The 19099-nt window shown below is 38.3% G+C and overlaps 1 protein-coding gene across 16 annotated transcripts in view; it reads left to right on the top strand.

Moving 5' to 3' along the window:
• Positions 1–360: 360 nt before the first annotated feature.
• The window catches only part of PAM (peptidylglycine alpha-amidating monooxygenase), a gene marked incomplete at its 3' end in the record, with an annotated part of 155283 nt that continues 136544 nt past the window's right edge, over positions 361–19099 (top strand). For all 16 annotated transcript variants that reach the window (XM_079703722.1, XM_079703721.1, XM_079703720.1 and 13 more), the window contains exons 1-2: positions 361–521; positions 1473–1593. In XM_079703722.1, coding sequence (XP_079559848.1) covers positions 433–521; positions 1473–1593 — 210 coding nt within the window. In that variant the 5' untranslated portion in view covers positions 361–432. The remainder of the gene's footprint in view (positions 522–1472; positions 1594–19099) is intronic.

Below are 19099 nucleotides of genomic sequence, written 5' to 3'. Positions count from 1 at the left end.
AGAAACTCAGCTGGGATTTGCTGAGCACAAAGGCTGTAACGTGTTAGTCATCCATTATCTGCTTCTATTTTTGCAGCTTCTGAATGATGACTGACGCGGGTTTGTGTGATATCCCTCACAGTCCCTGTCATCCCCGAGTGATAAGGAACACTCACGTCTAGCCCCAGCACCAGGGCAGAAAGCAGCTCTGAAGGGAGGAGAGCTTCCGCTTGCGGACCTGACAAAAGTACCGCCTTCCCACGGGGTTCTGCCTGCGGCTTTTGATCCAGACACCTCGCAGCTCTCGCAGGCAGATGGTGTGTGGCCGTCGCCGGACGCCCGCCGCTCCCCGGCCATGAAGTAGCGGCTGCTGGCGGCGCTGCTGCCCGACCGCCGGCCCCAGCCCAGCGCTGCGCTGCCGGGTCCTCCCGGCGGGGCCGAAGCGGCGTGGCCATGGCTGGCTTTCGTAGACTGCTAGTTCTTCTCCTTGTTTTTCAAAGCAGCTGTTTGGGTTTCAGAAGCCCACTTTCTGTCTTTAAGAGGTGGGTGTTTGTTTTTGTTTTTAAACAGGCGAAATGTTGTTTGGATGGTTTCTGTGCATGCTCCTGAAAAATGTAATCACTTATGAACCAGAGTGTTGGAGAAATATACATGGTTGATTAACTTTGCTGAAATCACTTGGAATTTTAGCACAATAACTTCTTGTAAAAGTCCCCCTTGCAGAAAAAGCCCACTGTTTTGTAGCCAAGCTGCACTGGCTTTCAAAACTCCACTTAGAAGTTGTGATTTCCAATACTAATCACTCCCTCTTGGGGAGATATTTCAGAAACTACAATATAGTCGTTTAGAGTTGAATGCCTTCTTGTTTATAACAGCCCGAAGAATAAAATATAAAGGTAGGTAACTGGTGGGGAGAAGCAGATCATGGACTGTAATAGCTCACGAGAAAACATTGAGCTGTATACACGCTCCTCGTAATTACTATGTTAAATATTTATGCACCTGTACATTTGTAATTCAATCGCAATCTTCCCCCCACCCCCATAAAACTCCACCTCCTAGCAATATTACTGTTGGCTTTTTGTTGCTGACTAGTAATACTGGACATTCATAAAATAGTCACTTACTGGCTTGTAGTTAATATTTCTGCCATTAGAGGATTGATAGGCTGTGATAATTATAATTTATTTATACTGTACTTTCATTAACTAGAATCAAATGTATATTTGACAAATTTTTATTGAATTAAGTTTTAAATGTAGGCTGCTAGGTTGCTTTGATTATACTTTGCTCTCAAGTTGGGTATATATTGTTCTTGAACTATACAATGCAGTTCTGAGAATATTATAGAATGTTATGTGGTTATTACATCTTTTCATTGGGTCTAAATCAACAATCTTTAAAGTCATAGAATTCCTTTTTTTTTTCCCTTTCTCACGTCCAGGTAAGATACCATTATGTTCAAGGATATTGAAATTGTCTGCTTTTTTCAGGTTTAAAGAAACTACCAGATCATTTTCCAATGAATGTCTTGGTACCACCAGACCAGTAATTCCTGTTGATTCATCAGATTTTGCATTGGATATTCGCATGCCTGGGGTTACACCCAAACAGGTGAGAGGAATTCTTATTTCATTATTCACATGTTCTGTGTACAATCTATAATTAAAGCAAAGAAACTGCATTTACAGCAGTAGTAACGTGTTTGAAAAGTAGGCATTTGCTTTCAAGACTCCTCAAATAGGGCTAGAATAAGTGAATATTATAAAGAGGAGTAAATTTTTTAAGGTAAATCTTTCAGTTAAATTTCTTTCTAAAAAGTTTACCCATATTATTTGTGTTTTGAAATGTAACCTTGAAATTTTGTTTTGAAATTCTCAGTGAAGTAATAGCCTTCGTAATGCAGCATGTAAATGTATATTAAAATATGAAAAATTATTCTAATAAAGGGAAATGATATTGAGCAGCTGCCTCTAAGAGATTAGGTTGTTTAAATACCCTTCTATCGCAGCCACAAGTTGAGAAATAAAAGCATGTGTTTACTGCCAAGAATTTGAAAAATAAAACATTCCACACTTTTAAAAGTTTTAAAAAAACTATTCATGCAGGTGGTTGATTGTGAGTTTTCTTTAGCGTGATTTGCTTGTCATAAGAGATATATTTTGAAGTAGTAGCAGAATTCATACCACCGTGACTTACACAGCATTTTGAGTAGAACTGGGTTGTTGCTAGGGCTTTCCCTATTTTAGGTATACACAAGAAGCTCAAACCCACTGCTGTCATGTGAGCAAGGTGTTTCATTAAGCATAAAAAGGCCAGAATTAATTATGCTTTTCAGCCAGGCAGTGCAGTGATTTAATTGCGTCATTAAAAGATAGTCTTCCTCTTTTGAAGGGCTGCAGAGACAGGGGAAGACCTGGGTGTTGTAGAGCTGCAGTGGCTGATGACTCATTGTTGCAGATAACATTCTAGTTTTCTTTTCTTTCTTCTATTTTAAAGTACTGAGAAAATAAAGGTATTCTACAGTATTGGGGAGAATTCTTTTGAAATTGACATTCGGAAGCTCTAAGAAAATACACGTGGTCTTTTTGAAGGACTAAGGATTGACATGCATTTATGTGAATACAATACCCGTGTATGGTCTAAGTATCTATAAATAACTACTGTTGTCAAATTGGCCCTCACCTCCTCACCCCTGCCCATCCACAAATGACCAGGCAAATTACTTTTCTGTATGTTTAGTTATTAGTGTCCTGGCCTTTAATTTTATAACGTCTTTATTTAGTACTTAGTAAAAAGAGATACAATGAGATTGGGAATAGGAGAGAACAGTGATAGTTGCTCACTTATGAAATGTGATTCTTCTTTCTCTTCTCACTTTTAAAAGTTATTTTTCCTGTATATTTGTTTAAAGTGGCGTTATATTGGGCTTCCCTGGTGGCGCAGTGGTTGAGAGTCCTCCTGCTGATGCAAGGGACACGGGTTCGTGCCCCGGTCTGGGAAGAACCCACATGCTGCGGAGCGGCTGGGCCTGTGAGCCATGGCCGCTGAGCCTGCGCATCCGAAGCCTGTGCTCAGCAACGGGAGAGGCCACAACAGTGAGAGGCCCACGTACCGCAAATAAATAAATAAATAAATAAATAAATAAGTGGCATTATATTACTTTTTAAAAATATTCATGGGACTTCCCTGGTGGTGCAGGGGGCCTGGGCTTGATCCCTGGTCAGGGAACTAGATCCCACATGCATGCCACAACTAAGAGTTTGCGTGCCACAACTAAGGAGCCCGCCTGTTGCAACTAAGACCCGGCACAACCAAATAAATAAATATTAAAAAAAAAAATTGACTAATTAGTCTTTAAGCACTCTTTTCCTACAAGAATATCATTATTTTCTCAAATAATCATTTGTTGTAGTTTGTTATTATTGTATTTCTTCTTCTCATTATTTTACAGTAAAAACATTTAAATTATTTAATACTATTAATAATAGGTAACTGTGTTGGGGTGAACATTCTCAGAAAGAGTCCTAAAGGAATTGATTATAAAAGAATGAAAAGGAACTCTATTTTCATAAAGTAAAATGTGTTAACTCATTTTTTTGTAATCTTATAATTAGCAAAATAACTGTAGAAAAAAGAACATATATTAATAAGTAAATTACAGCTTGTCATTTTGCACTAGCTGCATTCAGCTTTGCCTCATGCAGTGGACATTTGCTGGTTGCCTTACCAGAATACAGTTCCTTATTGCTGCTTTTCTGAAACCGTGTGGTTCCTGGAGCTGTCTACCCAGGATCCAGAGGTGGAGTGCATAGACTAGGATTAGCAAATCACTGCATTCCACTTCTCCTTCCACAGTGACTGGTTGAGAAGAAGGTGTGTGACCTAGACCAGTCCAATCAAATCTTTTGCTGGGAACGCATGTTTTTGTTGCATGTGAGCAAAGGGCATGTAGTCCTAGGGTCTGCTGAGTTCATGAGAGGAGCCATGTCTAGAACAAAACTAATACCATAGACGGCAATGCAGAGAGACTGAAAGAATAGAGGTTCTTGCTGACGTTGCTACTTAGGCAGTTTTCCTTTATGTTAGCCTTTCTTGTTTCAACCAGACTAAGTTGGGTTTTCTTTGACTTGTAACTGAAGCTGCCTAACTGGGTAAGTGATTCCCTTGTTCTGTCTGGTCAGCTCAGAACTGGTTGTTGAATGTTTCTTCCACTTTCCCCACCACTTTCTATTGACCACATGCCACAAGTATTTACTGACTTGATCCGGCTGACATATAGGTCATATACCTAATAAACCTTCATGAGAAGTGGTAATTATTACTCCTGTTGAGTGTACCCAGGAAGAGATGGATACAGAAACCCCAGAAACGCTTTCCTCCTAAACTCTGTGTTCTTAGTGCGGAAGATCCAGAACTGTGATAGTGTGAATACTTTAGGTGAAGAAAGTATTCTTTTCTTAAAATGCAGATGAAACTAAGTTTAATACAGATCCTTAAGAGGAAAGGAGCTAAGAAGGCAAGGAAAGAAAGAACAACTATTAAAGGACAGAAATAAACGATGGAAGGGACTAAGAACAGTTGGCCAAAAAACATGGAGAAACTGATAAAGAGCAACAACAAAAAGAAAAAGGAAAAAGAAATCAAGAATAACTATAATATGAAGACCAGAACATTTAAAAAATCATATAAGGAAAGCATAGAAACAAGGAAGGGCCTTGAGAAGTTAAAATGTATTTTTTTTAATGGCAGAAGATCAAGAAGAGCAACAAAGGTTAAGGAAAGAAGGAACTGAGGACTCAGAACTTGAGTTGTTAATTGAGGCAGACCAAGTTGGTTAAAGAGATATATTCACTCAACAGATTTTTTTTTCATAAAGTAAATCTTAAGTTTGGCAATAATGAATGATGCATCAGTGAATCTGATTTAAGTGTTTTCCTTGGGGAACTTGAGATTGTTAGGTAGGCTTAGATAGCGAAACAAGCAGATGTAGAGTAGAGGTGGAAAGAACCTTAGCTATAATTCAGATAGTACAGCTAACTAATTTTGTTGATGGAATACAGATCTAGATTGGTGTCTTACCAAAGAGTATCCAGTCATGTCAGACCTCTGAGATGCGGTCCATTCAGCCATACCATAGACTTCAAAGCAGCCTTTTAAAAAATTGCTCCCATTAAACCAGCTTCGGAGAGCCTAGGGAAAGTAGTTTATTATCTATTGCAATGTCCATTTTATATTCAAAGTGAGCTCACTCTTTGTCTTCTGACTTGAAATTTAAAAAAATAATTTCCATCCTCTTTAATAAATTTCTTGTTAATCAGTGTTTTTCAGGCTTTGGGAAGATTAGGGAGAAGCGTAAGCAGCTTTTAAGTAGCCTAGAATAGAGGTAAAGTAAGTAGAATCTGGTGTCTGATGGCACTGGCTTCAAATCCAGAGCCTTGAAGTGGTGATATTTTGAGACTCTTTCTTTTAGCACTTTTTCTTCCTCATTTGATTTTCTTTCTAACCAAGGGCCCCTGTGGGTTTTTGCTGTCACCAGCTCTCATATCAACAACAAAATAATTTGATAAACTGCCAGCTCATAGTCATTGTAAGGTGATATCATCAATTTGATGTGTTAACTATCCCATGGGGGTTTGATTATAAAATAAAATAAATAAGACATAATTACAGTGATTTTACATAAAGTACATTGTCTCAATATCAGCCAAATCTAGTGGGCTAGAATGTAGGTTTTGGAACCAGGCTGACAGCATTTTTGTCCCAGCTTTTGTAGTGTCAACTCAGGAATTTTCTTAACTAGCTGGTCCTGCTCCTTTATCTGTAGACAGACTAATAATAGTACGTACCCAGGGTTCTTCTGAGGACTGAGCAAGGTAATACCAGTGGCATTGTTCAGTTGCCCTGTATGTGCTAAGTTCTTATAAAATATGAATTCATTGTTATTTTCTGTGTTGAGGGAAATGTGAAAGAGCCTTAAGATGAGAAGGAAATTGCCAGCCCTTTACTTTCAGTAATTACTTCATGGAGAAGGTAAGACATCATAATAAGGAGAGGAAAGGTGGCCAATGAAGAAAAATAGGAAGTATGAACCGGGGTAAAAGAAACCTGGGGAAAGTAAGCAAGGAAGTAAATCTTTCAGTGTGCTTATTCTTAAGTAATTTCCATTAAAAATAGCCCTTATGATCAGAGAATGAACACTGAGAATGGATGTATGTTCTTCTCAAAGTTCTTATATATCTTTTATGCCTAGAAAAGAAGTTATCAAAAGGAATTTCATAAGTATGAAACATTAATTTTTTTCTATATTTATTTGAAATCAGCCTAGATTTCCTCACTTTGCTGAGAACTTTGTACATTGACCTTATTAAAAAATTACTCTTATCTAGTGCAAGCCCTTTCAAATTCTGTGTTTACATAGCATTTTATTTAATTGTTATTTGTGCCACATAGGTCCTCTGCAGTCTTGGTTTAAGGATTCACAAATGTAAACTAATTTGTAAAAATTATAATTTTACAAAAATTAAATATTTTCTCTTGAACCTAATAACTTGAAACCATGTAATAATTGAATTTCTTTCCATTAGGATGTGTTAGGCTGCCATTTTCTTCCCTTATTTTGGGAGTGATTTGAGAACTATGAAGGAATACTGTTTCCTTTCTGAACCTCTTGCAAATTATGGTCTCATTCTTTATCTTTTGAAGAGTCACAGATCATGCTTTAAAATCAGAAAGCAGTCTTCCTCTGTGTTCCTAAGTACAAATATCTATCACCAGGAATGAAAGAAAATAGAACAATTCTGAGTTTAAAGATCAGACACCCCAGAGCAACAAGTTGAAAAACTTGAAATTAGAGCCTTAAGTTGTCACTTATTTTAAAATAATGGTGAAAGAATGTAGTTGTTGAAATAAAACCAGAATGAACAAAATACTCCCTACAAAATTTTCTCAAGAGCTTCCCTTTGCTTTTTTCTCCCCAATGAAGAACCATTAGAAAATGTTTACTAATATATTTTAACTTTTTCGTTTTCTAACAGAAGAAGGGAGAAAGTCCGCTTACCTCCACAAGGCATGTACAACCACATAATGAGAACCCAGCTTTCACAGGCTTTTCTTACTGCACTAGTTTAAGAAATCAGTTTTAAAATATCAAGCTATTATCATAACATCACTTATAAACAGCATTTCCTCAGAATATATGCTTATCAAAGAGGTAATACACAAGGTAAATGCAGAATTGTTGTGTTGCTTTCATTTTATGTTCAGAATGCTGATTAAACTTTTTCATGTAAAGTCACTTAGTTATACAGAAGTTTGCCTTATGGCTGATCTGGGGGATATTGTAACATGTTAAATATATATATATATATATATATTTTTTTTTTAAGAATCAATTTTATTTATTTATTTTTGGTTGCGTTGGGTCTTCGTTGCTGCACATGGGCTTTCTGTAGTTGTGGCGAGCGGGGGCTACTCTTTGCTGCGGTGTGTGGGCTTCTCACTGTGGTGGCCTCTTCTGTTGTGGAGCACGGGCTCCAGGCATGCGGGCCTCAGCAGTCGCAGCACGCAGGCTCAGCAGTTGTGGCTCACGGGCTCTAAAGAGCACAGGCTCAGTAGTTGTGGCACATGGGCTTAGTTGCTCTGCAGCATATGGGATCTTCCTGGACCAAGGATCGAACCCTTGTCCCCTGCACTGTCAGGCAGACTCCCAACCACTGCACCACCAGGGAAGTTCCAAATCTATACATTTTTTATTCAATCATTATGGGGAAAAAAAAAAGTGTCCCTAGTTAGTGTTTAAAATTCAGGACAAAATTAGAAAGGAGCCCAGAAAAGTGAGGCTTTCCTGGAATAATTTTCAGTTCTTCGGGGTTTGTAATTTACTTGTCTCCTCTCTAGTTATTAGTATGTAATAATATTTGCATTTTTAAAAAATAAAAACTCTTTTTTCTTTTGGACACAAAAATTAAAGGAAGGGAGACACCCCACACTTCCATTTCTCCATTTCCCCTCACAGGCCAGCTTGACTTTCCGCTTAAGCCTCATTACACAAAAGGAGAAAATTAACCTCAGCCTTCTGGGCATCAGCCGTAGGTTATCTGTTATACTCATTGTAGAGAATGGATCCGAGCTCTTCCTAAAGCAGCTGGGTGATTGCTGGAAAATGCCAGGGGCTATCCCCACCTTACTCCAGAGCTTGAACTTGCAACCCCCGTGGATTCCCTGACCACCTCTTAAGTGTGATTAGCAATCAGTTCCTTCTTACCTTCTCTAGTCCTCTGGCCTGTCTGCCCCTACACCTCTTCTGATTCAATCTGTACACTTGAACAAACATGGCTAATGGGATTTGACTGCGAGAAGCTGTCTGGAGAATATTAAGATTTGTGATGCCAAGAGTGTGAAAGACAGAAGTGGTGGCTCCAGTAGCGAGTCCTGCACCAGTGCGTTTCTGTTGCAGGAAAAAATAGACTATGAGTGAAAACTGGTTCCATTAAGTCATTGTCTTAAAATGAACATGACTTATGGCTTTTAGTGTTTCTTTTTCCTCTGTTCTTAGTTTTTTCTCCCTTTATGAAAAAATAGAAAGAGCATGGTAATCTTGTTATTGAAGAAGGGAAATCAAGAAATATCCAAATTCTGGACTAGTATTTGCTTTTTATTTAGGAAGACTTAGGCAAAGTGTATAAAATTCCAAGATTTGGTAAAAGAGCAACAAAAGAGATTAAAATGCTATACCCTTTCCCTTCCCCAAACTGAGGACATAATATTATCTATTTTACCAGTGGAGAAGCTAATAGCAAAGAGAATTTTGTGATTATTAGAAAGGGCGGTTACCAGGCCCTTTTTTGTTTACTTAGCTGCATCACATTAAATTGTTTTTTCCACTTTCTCTTTTGAACGTTCAGGATTGGTATCATTTAGGATGCTACATGTCAAATTCTTAAGTTGTATTTATTTGTATAATTCACCCCTTGTTTTAACAGCAAGGCCCAGCTAGACAAATAAATAGAATACAAAAATGTTAAATGGATCTTGTAAATGGCAAATTAAAGTTTCATGTAGCTCATTGCTAATTGTTAAGTTTAAATTATGATGCTTCACCTTTATTTTTACTAAAACCTATTTAATGTCCACTTAGGGAACATATGGTTGGACTATTAACAATGTTTGCCACTGTGAGAATAATGTAAACGTGTCATATATCTGATTTCACAGCTGCAAATATACATTGACCATTTTTTCCTTTCTTTATTAAAAATGAGAAATAAAAAGGAGACTTTTATTTTCAATTAATGTTTGATATTTTTGAATTAACACGATACCTAAAGAGGATATTAGAAAAAGTAACTACAGTGTAAGAGACCCCCTGATGGTCACCTGTTTTCTCAATAAGATTTAGAGTCCTTTTTGTTTTCTTTTTTTCTGGTAAATTTTTTAAAGGAGAAAACATTTATTCAGTGCTCATTATGTCATGCTACTATATTAGGCACTTTACAAGCACTGGCTCATTAATTCTCATAAAAACTTTGTGTTCAAGGTACTATCATTCCAGTTTTTTTTGTATGAGAAATTGAAACTAAGGGAGATTAAATAAGCTATAAATCCATAGCCAAATAGCCAGTAAATTGAAGAACAAGGATTTAAATACAGATTTATTTGAATCTGAGATGCAAGCTTATTTCATAATTCTGTGCTGCCAATCTATTAATGGCCTATGTGTTTCCCAGAAAATGTTACTATTATAGACTTTTTTTATTACACATATATTGTAAAATAAAAACTTCCTTTAGTTAAAAAGACAAAATATAAATTACTGGCTCCATCCTAAATTGTTCAATAACTTTTTTTTTTTGTTTTTTTTTTGCAGTACGCAGGCCTCTCACTGTTGTGGCCTTTCCCGTTGTGGAGCACAGGCTCTGGACGCGCAGGCTCAGCGGCCATGGCTCACGGGCCCAGCTGCTCCGCGGCATGTGGGATCTTCCCGGACCGGGGCACGAACCCGTGTCCCCTGCATCGGCAGGTGGACTCTCAACCACTGCGCTACCAGGGAAGCCCTGTTCAATAACTTTTAAAAAATATTTTCTAATGTCTCTTCAGAAAGAAATGCTACTAATCTGAATTCTGATAAAATATTCCTGATCACCTGGCTGTTAAAAGACATATTGCGATCAGGGCTTCCCTGGTGGTGCAGTGGTTGAGAGTCCGCCTGCCGATGCAAGGGACGCGGGTTCGTGCCCCGGTCCGCGAGGATCCCACGTGCCGCAGAGCGGCTGGGCCCGTGAGCCATGGCTACTGAGCCTGCGCATCCGGAGCTTGTGCTCCGCAACAGGAGAGGCCACAACAGTGAGAGGCCCGCGTACAGCCAAAAAAAAAAAAAAAAAAAGACATATTGCGATCAACCTAATTCAATTTATTTTAACACAGTTTTGAATTATTCCTGTATAACTCTAAGCCAGAGATTAGAAAATTATTTCTTAAAGTGTCAGATAGTAAATATTTTTGGCTTGCCAGTCAGCCATAAGGTCCCGGTTGTAACTGCTGTAGCTAGAAAGCAGCCTTAGACAATATGGAAATGAATAGCTTGGCTATGTTCCAATAAAAAACTTTACTTACTAAAACAGGCAGCCACCCATGGGCTGTTGTTTCTTGATCCCTGATCGAAACCACTGCATATGCCATTTAGGCTAATAAATGGACTTAACCTTTGACATCTCATGAACTGTGTCTTCTGACTTATAGAACATAGAGAATAAAAATACCAATGTATGGCTAATAGCACTATGGTCTTTGTTCCTTAGTTACCTATTCAGTTTTCATAAGTAAATGGTCATAAACAAGAGTTCTCATTTGAAATATTGTATTTCATACTTCTCCATCTCGGTAAATGACAATTCCTGTGTTATAGTTTCTCTAGGCCAAATAGACTGGCGTCTTTCTTGGCTCTTCTTTCTCACACCCCATAAAACGATATGCCAGAAAATCTTACTGGTTCTACCTTCCAAATATATCCAGAATCCAGCCCTTTGTCACCACACCCATCTTTCCCACTCTGGCCCATGCACCATCATCTTTCCTGGATTATTACAATAGCTCTCCCAACTGATCTGCCTTTCAGTCTTATATCCCTAGAGTCTGTGCTCTATACTGCAGCCACAGGGATCCTGTTAAAACAGAAATCAGATCACATCACCGTTCTACGAATACCCTTTAAGAACGTTTCATACCCCTCACATTTAAAACCAAAGACTTTATAGCGACCTCCAAAGTTCTTCATTTTTCCTGCAATCTTTTTCTACTCCTTTGTCTCTCATCCATTATTTCTGTTATAAGTCATTATGGGGAAAAGACAAATCAGAACTCTAGTTCTGCAGCTTGCTGGCTGCAAGATCTTAGGCAAGATATTTAACCCTTAATGAGCTTCAGTTTCCTTATCTGTAAAATGGGGATAATAATAGTTCTTACCTGATAGGACTGTAGGTAAGGGGGTTAATATGTGTAAAGCCCAATACCACTCAGGAAATAATTAGTTATTATTATTTTTGCCCTAAAGTACATTACAATGGATAAGTTAAGGCATGTTATCAAGTAACTAATGCAAGGCACCAAGGTATTATAAATACCTTAGAATAGTTGAAATAAAGAATTAGAAAGGATCAAGTTGAGCATGAAGAGGGTGATTGCAACAATACTTTGGTCAGGACCACAATCATAATTTTCTAAAGCACATTATACAAGCAGATTAGACTCTGCATTTCTCTCTTTCTTCATTAGGAAAATCTTTGTGGAGGCAGTAGGATTTGAAGAATGTAGTTCATGGATAGAGAGAGAGATTTGGAAACAAACATTTCGAATCCCTATAAAGGGGCTTCCCTGGTGGTCCAATGGTTAAGACTTCGCCTTCCAAAGCAGGGGGTATGGGTTTGATCCATGGTCGGGAGCTGAGATCCCACATGCCTTGCAGCCAAAAAAACATAAAACAGAAGCAATATAGAATCCCTATAAAGGGCACCATTCTAGAAATAGTGCTATAAACAGATGACATAATCAGAACCTCAACTTTTATCATTTTGTCTTTAAAAGAATCTAGTAGGTACAGTTTACTAAGAGAACAGTTATATACCTTTAGGCACCAAAACCATCACTGTGAAACATGTAAAACAAAAAGGGTGAAGTTGGTTGTAATACAATTATAGAGGGATATTTGGTATATCAAATAGACTCCAAAAAGGAAATGTGTAAAGAACTTGAATATTTCAGTCAACAGAATAATTTAATATTTTTAACATACAGTAAATGTAATTTAATATATATGTAGACATAAAATTTTACATTTTAGAAAGAGAATATACATTTTTGAATGTATATAAAATATTTTTTAAAAATCACATAGCTAGACATTAAGAAACGTCAGCTTACTACAATAGTTAGAGTTTTATAGCTCTTACTCTCTGATGATAATCCAATAAAACTAGAAATAGACTATTAAGAGATGCCACGGAAAACTTTGCTACTTAGAAATTAAGGACCATTATTCTATACAACCCATGAAACAAGGAGAAAAATAAAAACTGAAATTATAAATTATCTAGAGAGTAACGGCAAGGCAAATACTTTATAACAAAACCCATGAGACCCAGCTAAAGCAGTACTCAGAGAAAAACTGATAGCCTTAAATTCTTTTATAATGAAAAAGTAGAATGAAAGTAAAATTATATAGATAATTCAACTTAAAAATGAGGAAGATAGGGCTTCCGTGGTGGCGCAGATGTTGAGAGTCCGCCTGCCGATGCAGGGGACACAGGTTCGTGCCCCGGTCCGGGAAGATCCCACATGCCGCGTAGCGGCTGGGCCCGTGAGCCATGGCCTCTGAGCCTGCGCGTCCAGAGCCTGTGCTCCGCAACGGGAGAGGCCACAACAGTGAGAGGCCCGCATACCGACAAAAAAAAAAAAAAGAGGAAGATAACAATCAAATCAGTGAAAAGGAAGAATTAATAAAGATAAGAGCTGAAATTTATAAAGTAGGTCAAATACTAATATAAATGAAATAAATCATTTCTTTGAATAGCCATTAAAATGGATAAGCTCATGGCAAGCCTAACTAAAGATTAAAAAGTGCAATAATTATATATTATTATTAGAAAGTATAAAGAAAACATTTTAGATACCATTATGTGCACCTCTGTTGGTAAATTTTTTTTAATAAATTTATTTATTTATTCATTTTTGGCTGCATTGGGTCTTCGTTGCTGTGTGCGGGCTTTCTCTAGTTGCAGTGAGCAGTGGCTACTCTTCGTTGCGGGGCGCGGGCATCTCATTGCGGTGGCTTCTCTTGTTGTGTAGCCCGGGCTCTAGGCGTGCAGGCTTCAGTAGTTGTGGCTCGTGGGCTTAGTTGCTCCGTGGCATGTGGGATCTTCCCAGACCAGTGATCGAACCTGTGTCCCCTGCATTGGCAGGTGGATTCTTAACCACTGTGCCACCAGGGAAGTCCCATCTGTTGGTAACTTTTATAATCTTGAGGAAATGGTGATTTTCTAGAAAATACTTAGCTATCCAAATTGACCTAAAAAGGTCTTTAAAAAACTGAACAGGCCACTAACTATAGAAGAAACTAGAAAGGTAAAAGGATTACATACACACACACACACACACACACACACACTTTTAAAGATAAGAGTTGTTTAACTAAGAATAGACTGAGAATGAGTAAAAAAACATATATGACAGAAAAAAGGCTAATATGCCAAATATAAAAAGAGGTCGTACAGACTACTGAGAAGACAAGCAACCTAAAAGAAAAGCAAATGAAGGATATTAATGTTAAATTAACAGAATGGAAAAAAGTTCAACCCTGTTAATAATCATAAAAATTAAAACTAAAGAAAAAATAAGATATATTTTTTTAACCCATTAACATGGCAAAAATTTAAAAAGAGCTATAATAGAGCTTTTAAGGATGAAAAGACATGGGCAGGCTCATACATTGTTGGTGGAGGAAACATTGCCACAAGCTTTTTAATAAAGTTATCTGGAATTATCTTTTAAAGTAAAAATATTCATTTGTTTAAAATTGTGGGAGATCATTCTATAAAATATTATGCAATGAGTGAAAAACTACGATAGGTCTGTGTACCTTGCCTTAGAAGTATTGTTGTGTATTAAGTGAGAGAAGCAAACTGCAGTCATGTGCAGAGTGTGACCCCATCTTAATAAAAATAAATACTAACAAAATTTCTATATATGTGTGTCTATTTGGATATACATTTTTGTACAAGCATGGAGAAAGTTGGAAAGAGGCACTTTAAGCTGTAAATGCTGGTTCCCTTGGAGAGGCAGCAATGAAGGAGGATGACAACAGACTTTTAGTATATATCCAAGTTGTTTTATCATTAAAAAATATCATCTATTATTTTATAATTGTTAAAAATTAACAAAGAAAGAAATAAACAATATCACTAACAAAAAGAATACCAACAAAAAGGATCTTCTACCTTCCTGATATAAACCCCTAATGTTCTAGAAATCTCTAGAGGGGTTTTCCACACAATGCCTCTAATTGATAAATTTTTAATTCCTATTCCTCTGCTTTGCAACAGTACTATTAAGAGAGCCTGGTTGGGCTTCCCTGGTGGCGCAGTGGTTGAGAGTCCGCCTGCCAATACAGGGGACACGGGTTCTTGCCCCGGTCCGCGAAGATCCCACATGCCGCGGAGCGGCTGGGCCATGGCCGCTGAGCCTGCGTGTCCGGAGCCTGTGCTCCGCAACGGGAGAGGCCACAACAGTGAGAGGCCCGCGTAACAACAACAACAAAAAAAGATCCTGGTTAATGAAAGAATTTAGGAAATTTGGTACACGTTTAGAAACAAATAAAGCCAGATTTGTAGGGGGGTCATTCTTCTATTATAGTCGGTCTGAAGGTATTTGTGGAAGGCAACCATGCATATCCTTCCACACTGGCAACAAAAGTGATTCTCTTTGCACTTATTAGCCACCAGAAAAATCCTCTTTGTTTCACTTATTTCTGGATTTATGTAGTCTGAATTAGTATTTCAATAACCCTATTTAAGAGGAGCATTTGGAGCCACTCCACATGAATGTTGCATTCTTTTTTTTTTTTTTTTTTTTTTTTTGCGGTACGCGGGCCTCTCACTGTTGTGGCCTCTCCCGTTGCGGAGCACAGGCTCCGGACGCGCAGGCTCAGCGGCCATGGCTCACGGGCCCAGCCGCTCCGCGGCATATGGGATCCTCCCAGACCGGGGCACGAACCCGTATCCCCTGCATCGGCAGGCGGACTCTCAACCACTGCGCCACCAGGGAGGCCCGAATGTTGCATTCTTTAAGCAAAAGTGCAGAACACACTCTTTCCAGGCACCGATTGCCTTTCACAGATAATGTAATCTACTCAATCTTGTATAAAGGGACAAATCTGATGTACACACTAAAGGCATGGCTCTGTCTTAGCATGCAGAAGTCACCCCATCCAACAAACCTTAGAGCATTTTTGAAGAGGAAAGTATATAAATATAGGGAGTACATTGTCACTATACACCGTGTCATCCTCCCACCTCAGCTAATCCAGTATTAAATGAAAACATTTACCATGGCAACATCGATTTATAAAGCACAAATGATGTTTCTGCGAGATTAGAATATTTCCTTTCATAGATCTCAGAGGTGCACACAGTTAACACTTTAACACCCTTATTTAGTAATTTTATATAAGACTGAAAAAGCTAATGCTTTATAATAGATTATTTTTTAATGTTTTAAGTTGGAAATAGAATCCAAAACAGAACAACAAACTCTTAACAAAAGTGACATCAAATTAAATACAGGCAGAAAAATACCACTAAAATATTTCAGTCTTCACTATTTGTGGAAGTAAAAAATTTTCATTTTGTGGTAAGCTGTACTGAACTATGGTTAAATCATTTGCTTCCAGCTGAGTGATCATTTTGCTATGAAGATGCAGATTCTCTGTTTACTATTTCTACAATTGATATTTTTAGTTATAATATTTAGCTTTCCTATTTTGGACATGTTAAAATATTAACTTCATCTCCTTAATGTATTTTTCATAAACACTAAGGTAGTATTCACAGATATTTTACTGTTGTGGTTTCATCTACTTGCCTCAGACTTTGTATTTATTTTTGGCTGCGTTGGGTCTATGTTGCTGCGCGGGGGCTACTCTTCTTGGCGGTGCACGGGCAACTCATTGCAGTGGCTTCTCTTGTTGCAGAGCACAGGTTCTAGGCGCGTGGGCTTCAGTAGTTGTGGCACGTGGGCTCAGTAGTTGTGGCTCGTGGGCTCTAGAGCACAGGCTCAGTAGTTGTGGTACACGGACTTAGTTGCTCCATGGCATGTGGGATATTTCCGGACCGGGGATCGAACCCGTGTCCCCTGCATTGGCAGGTGGATTCTTAACCACGGAGCCACCAGGGAAGACCCTTGCCTCAGACTTTGAGGGTAGACACAGTAGATGTAAGAAAGAAGATAGATTGGTAGTCTGGGTAAATGCAGATATTAAAGAGGTGACTGTAGTGAGGTCAAACAAGTTTAGAAGTTAACAGATAGTCTCTGTATGGTTTTTTCTGCAGTCATAACTGCTCCATAATACAAAATGGAGAAAACTGTGCTCAGGGGTGAGGAAATCAAGTTCCTTCCCTGAATAGCTCAGAGTTGAGAGTAAAAAATTTATCTTGCTCAACGTGAATTCTTTGACTCTGCCAGAGGCATATACTGTTCAATCTCCTGCCTAGAGTTTATTTAATCAGCACAGTAAGCTTGAGTCTAGAAGCCCACAGCTCTTAGGCATAAGGAGTCTTTAGTCCTTCAATCAATTGTGGCAGGAGTCATTTGAAATAAATAAGGTATTTCATACAGTTACTGCCCACAATATTCCCTTTTCACTTTGGTTTGTGATGATCTGAAAACCTTCTACAATAGCCAAAGAGATTTGAAGTGCCACTGAAGCAAATAAAAGCCAAATCTAGCATTCTTTTAATGCTTCCAAGTCTGCTGCTATTGGAAGACTCCAAGTTTATTGTGAGACTGCATGTCATTTATTTCCCCACATTCCTTCTTTCCACAACATGTATTCCCCAAGATAAAAAAAGTCAGTTGTCCAAAAAAAGCTGACAAATATATGAGTCCAAGATCGTTTCCTTGCATTTTTAAAATAAAACCTCTAAAACCTATTTATGGTGGCTAAGAACTTTATAGAGAATAGAGATTTGCAAACCTGTGAATCACTATATTATGAAGGAGGACATTAATTAAATTAAGAGTGATCTTAAAAAAAAAAAAGAATGATCTCGAATCTTTATTGTAGTCAGTTCAGGAACTCATTGACTAAGAATGAATTTTTTCTTCTAAGTATATTCAAACCTACTAGTGAAATCCAAAAATATTATTGCATGTATATTAGTATTAATTCAGGGATATATAAAAATTCTATAGTAATTTTGCTCAAATATTGAAATATAAACAAGATTGAAATGATTTTTCCAACTCTTCATTTTCTAAATATGTCTGCCAGACCATTTTATAAAATGGTTTTAAACATAATTAAATGTTTTATAAAATAATCTTATGTCACCATTGTAACACCAGCGTACAGCAGTCACCATAACATACCTAACCTATTGTGTAATGCAGTGAATAAGATAGCCTTGTTAGCCAGCCATTATTTACAGTATTACTTTTGTGGGCCTGGGGTGAAGCCTGAATTCCATCTGAGTATTAATCACTACAGGAACAAATCTCCATTTCATGCCTCTTCATTGAAACATCATCTCCACCTCTATCATTCTTGAGATATACTGTCAAGTTCCTTATGAGGAAAGGCTGGTCTGTTTTGTTCATTATTCTGTTCCCTGGGCCTAAAAACAGTGCTGTGTCCAATAAAGATTAATTGAATAAATTCTTTTTAGAAGGGACGGATATTATCTTCATATCAAGAATACTTCTGGGACTTCCCTGGTGGTGCAGTGGTTAAGACTCGCCCCTCCCAATGCAGGGAGCCTGGGTTTGATCCCTGGTCAGGGAACTAGATCCCACATGCCTGCTGCAACTAAGAGTTTGCATGCCACAACTAAGGAGCCCACCTGCTGCAACTAAGACCCGGAGCAACTAACTAACTAACTAACTAAATATTTTTTTAAAAAATGAATGTTTCCTGCCCCTCCTCAATAGTTCCAAGCATGCGCGTGCCCTCACACACACAATGCACACGTATACACCAGTGACTGTGGTATTTTTGTGTCTCCACATTGATCATAACTTAGGAGTCCCCTGCTACCGTGCTCTTCATACAGAAGAAGTATTCTGAAGTTCAATGTTTTTAATTTAACTGCTACCTAACTTTTTCCTCTTGCATGATATTTTCATTTCTATTGGCATATTTAAGATATAATTTACTTAAAAATAAAAATTCACAAATTTTTTTTTTTTTTTGCGGTATGCGGGCCTCTCACTGTTGTGGCCTCTCCTGTTGCGGAGCACAGGCTCCGGATGCGCAAGCTCAGCGGCCATGGCTCACGGGCCCAGCCGCTCTGCGGCATATGGGATCCTCCCAGACCGGGGCACGAACCCGTATCCCCTGCATCGGCAGGCGGACTCTCAACCACTGCACCACCAGGGAGGCCCAAATTCACAAATTTTAAGTATACAATTTGATGAATGCGGGCAAATAATATGCAGCTGTGTAACTGCCACCAAGACATGATAAAGAACATTTCCATCACCCCAAAACGTTCCCTCGTGCCCCTTCATTCTCCCTGCTCCCATGCTTTTCCCCATCCCCATCCCTATCCCTATCCCTTATCCCCTGGCAACTGCTGGTCTTTCCGTCACTAGTTTAGCCTTTTATAGATTTACATATAGATGTAATCACAACAGTATATAGTCTTTGGTGTCTGGCTTCTTTCACTTAACATGATGCTTTTGAGATTCATCCATGACATTGCGTTTATCAGTAGTTTGTTCATCTTTATTGCAAGTCTTAGCTGTGGGAGAGTCTGGACTCTAACTCAGGCAAGACTGGCTCCAGACCCTGTGCTTTTAAACCGTTATGTTATGCTGTTTTTCATTCCGTATAATTTTCTTAATCATCCCTGAT

Source organism: Hyperoodon ampullatus (assembly GCF_949752795.1).
Source record: "Hyperoodon ampullatus genome assembly, chromosome: 4".
Taxonomy (NCBI): Eukaryota; Metazoa; Chordata; class Mammalia; order Artiodactyla; family Ziphiidae; genus Hyperoodon; species Hyperoodon ampullatus.
This window is presented reverse-complemented; position numbering and strand designations above follow the sequence as displayed.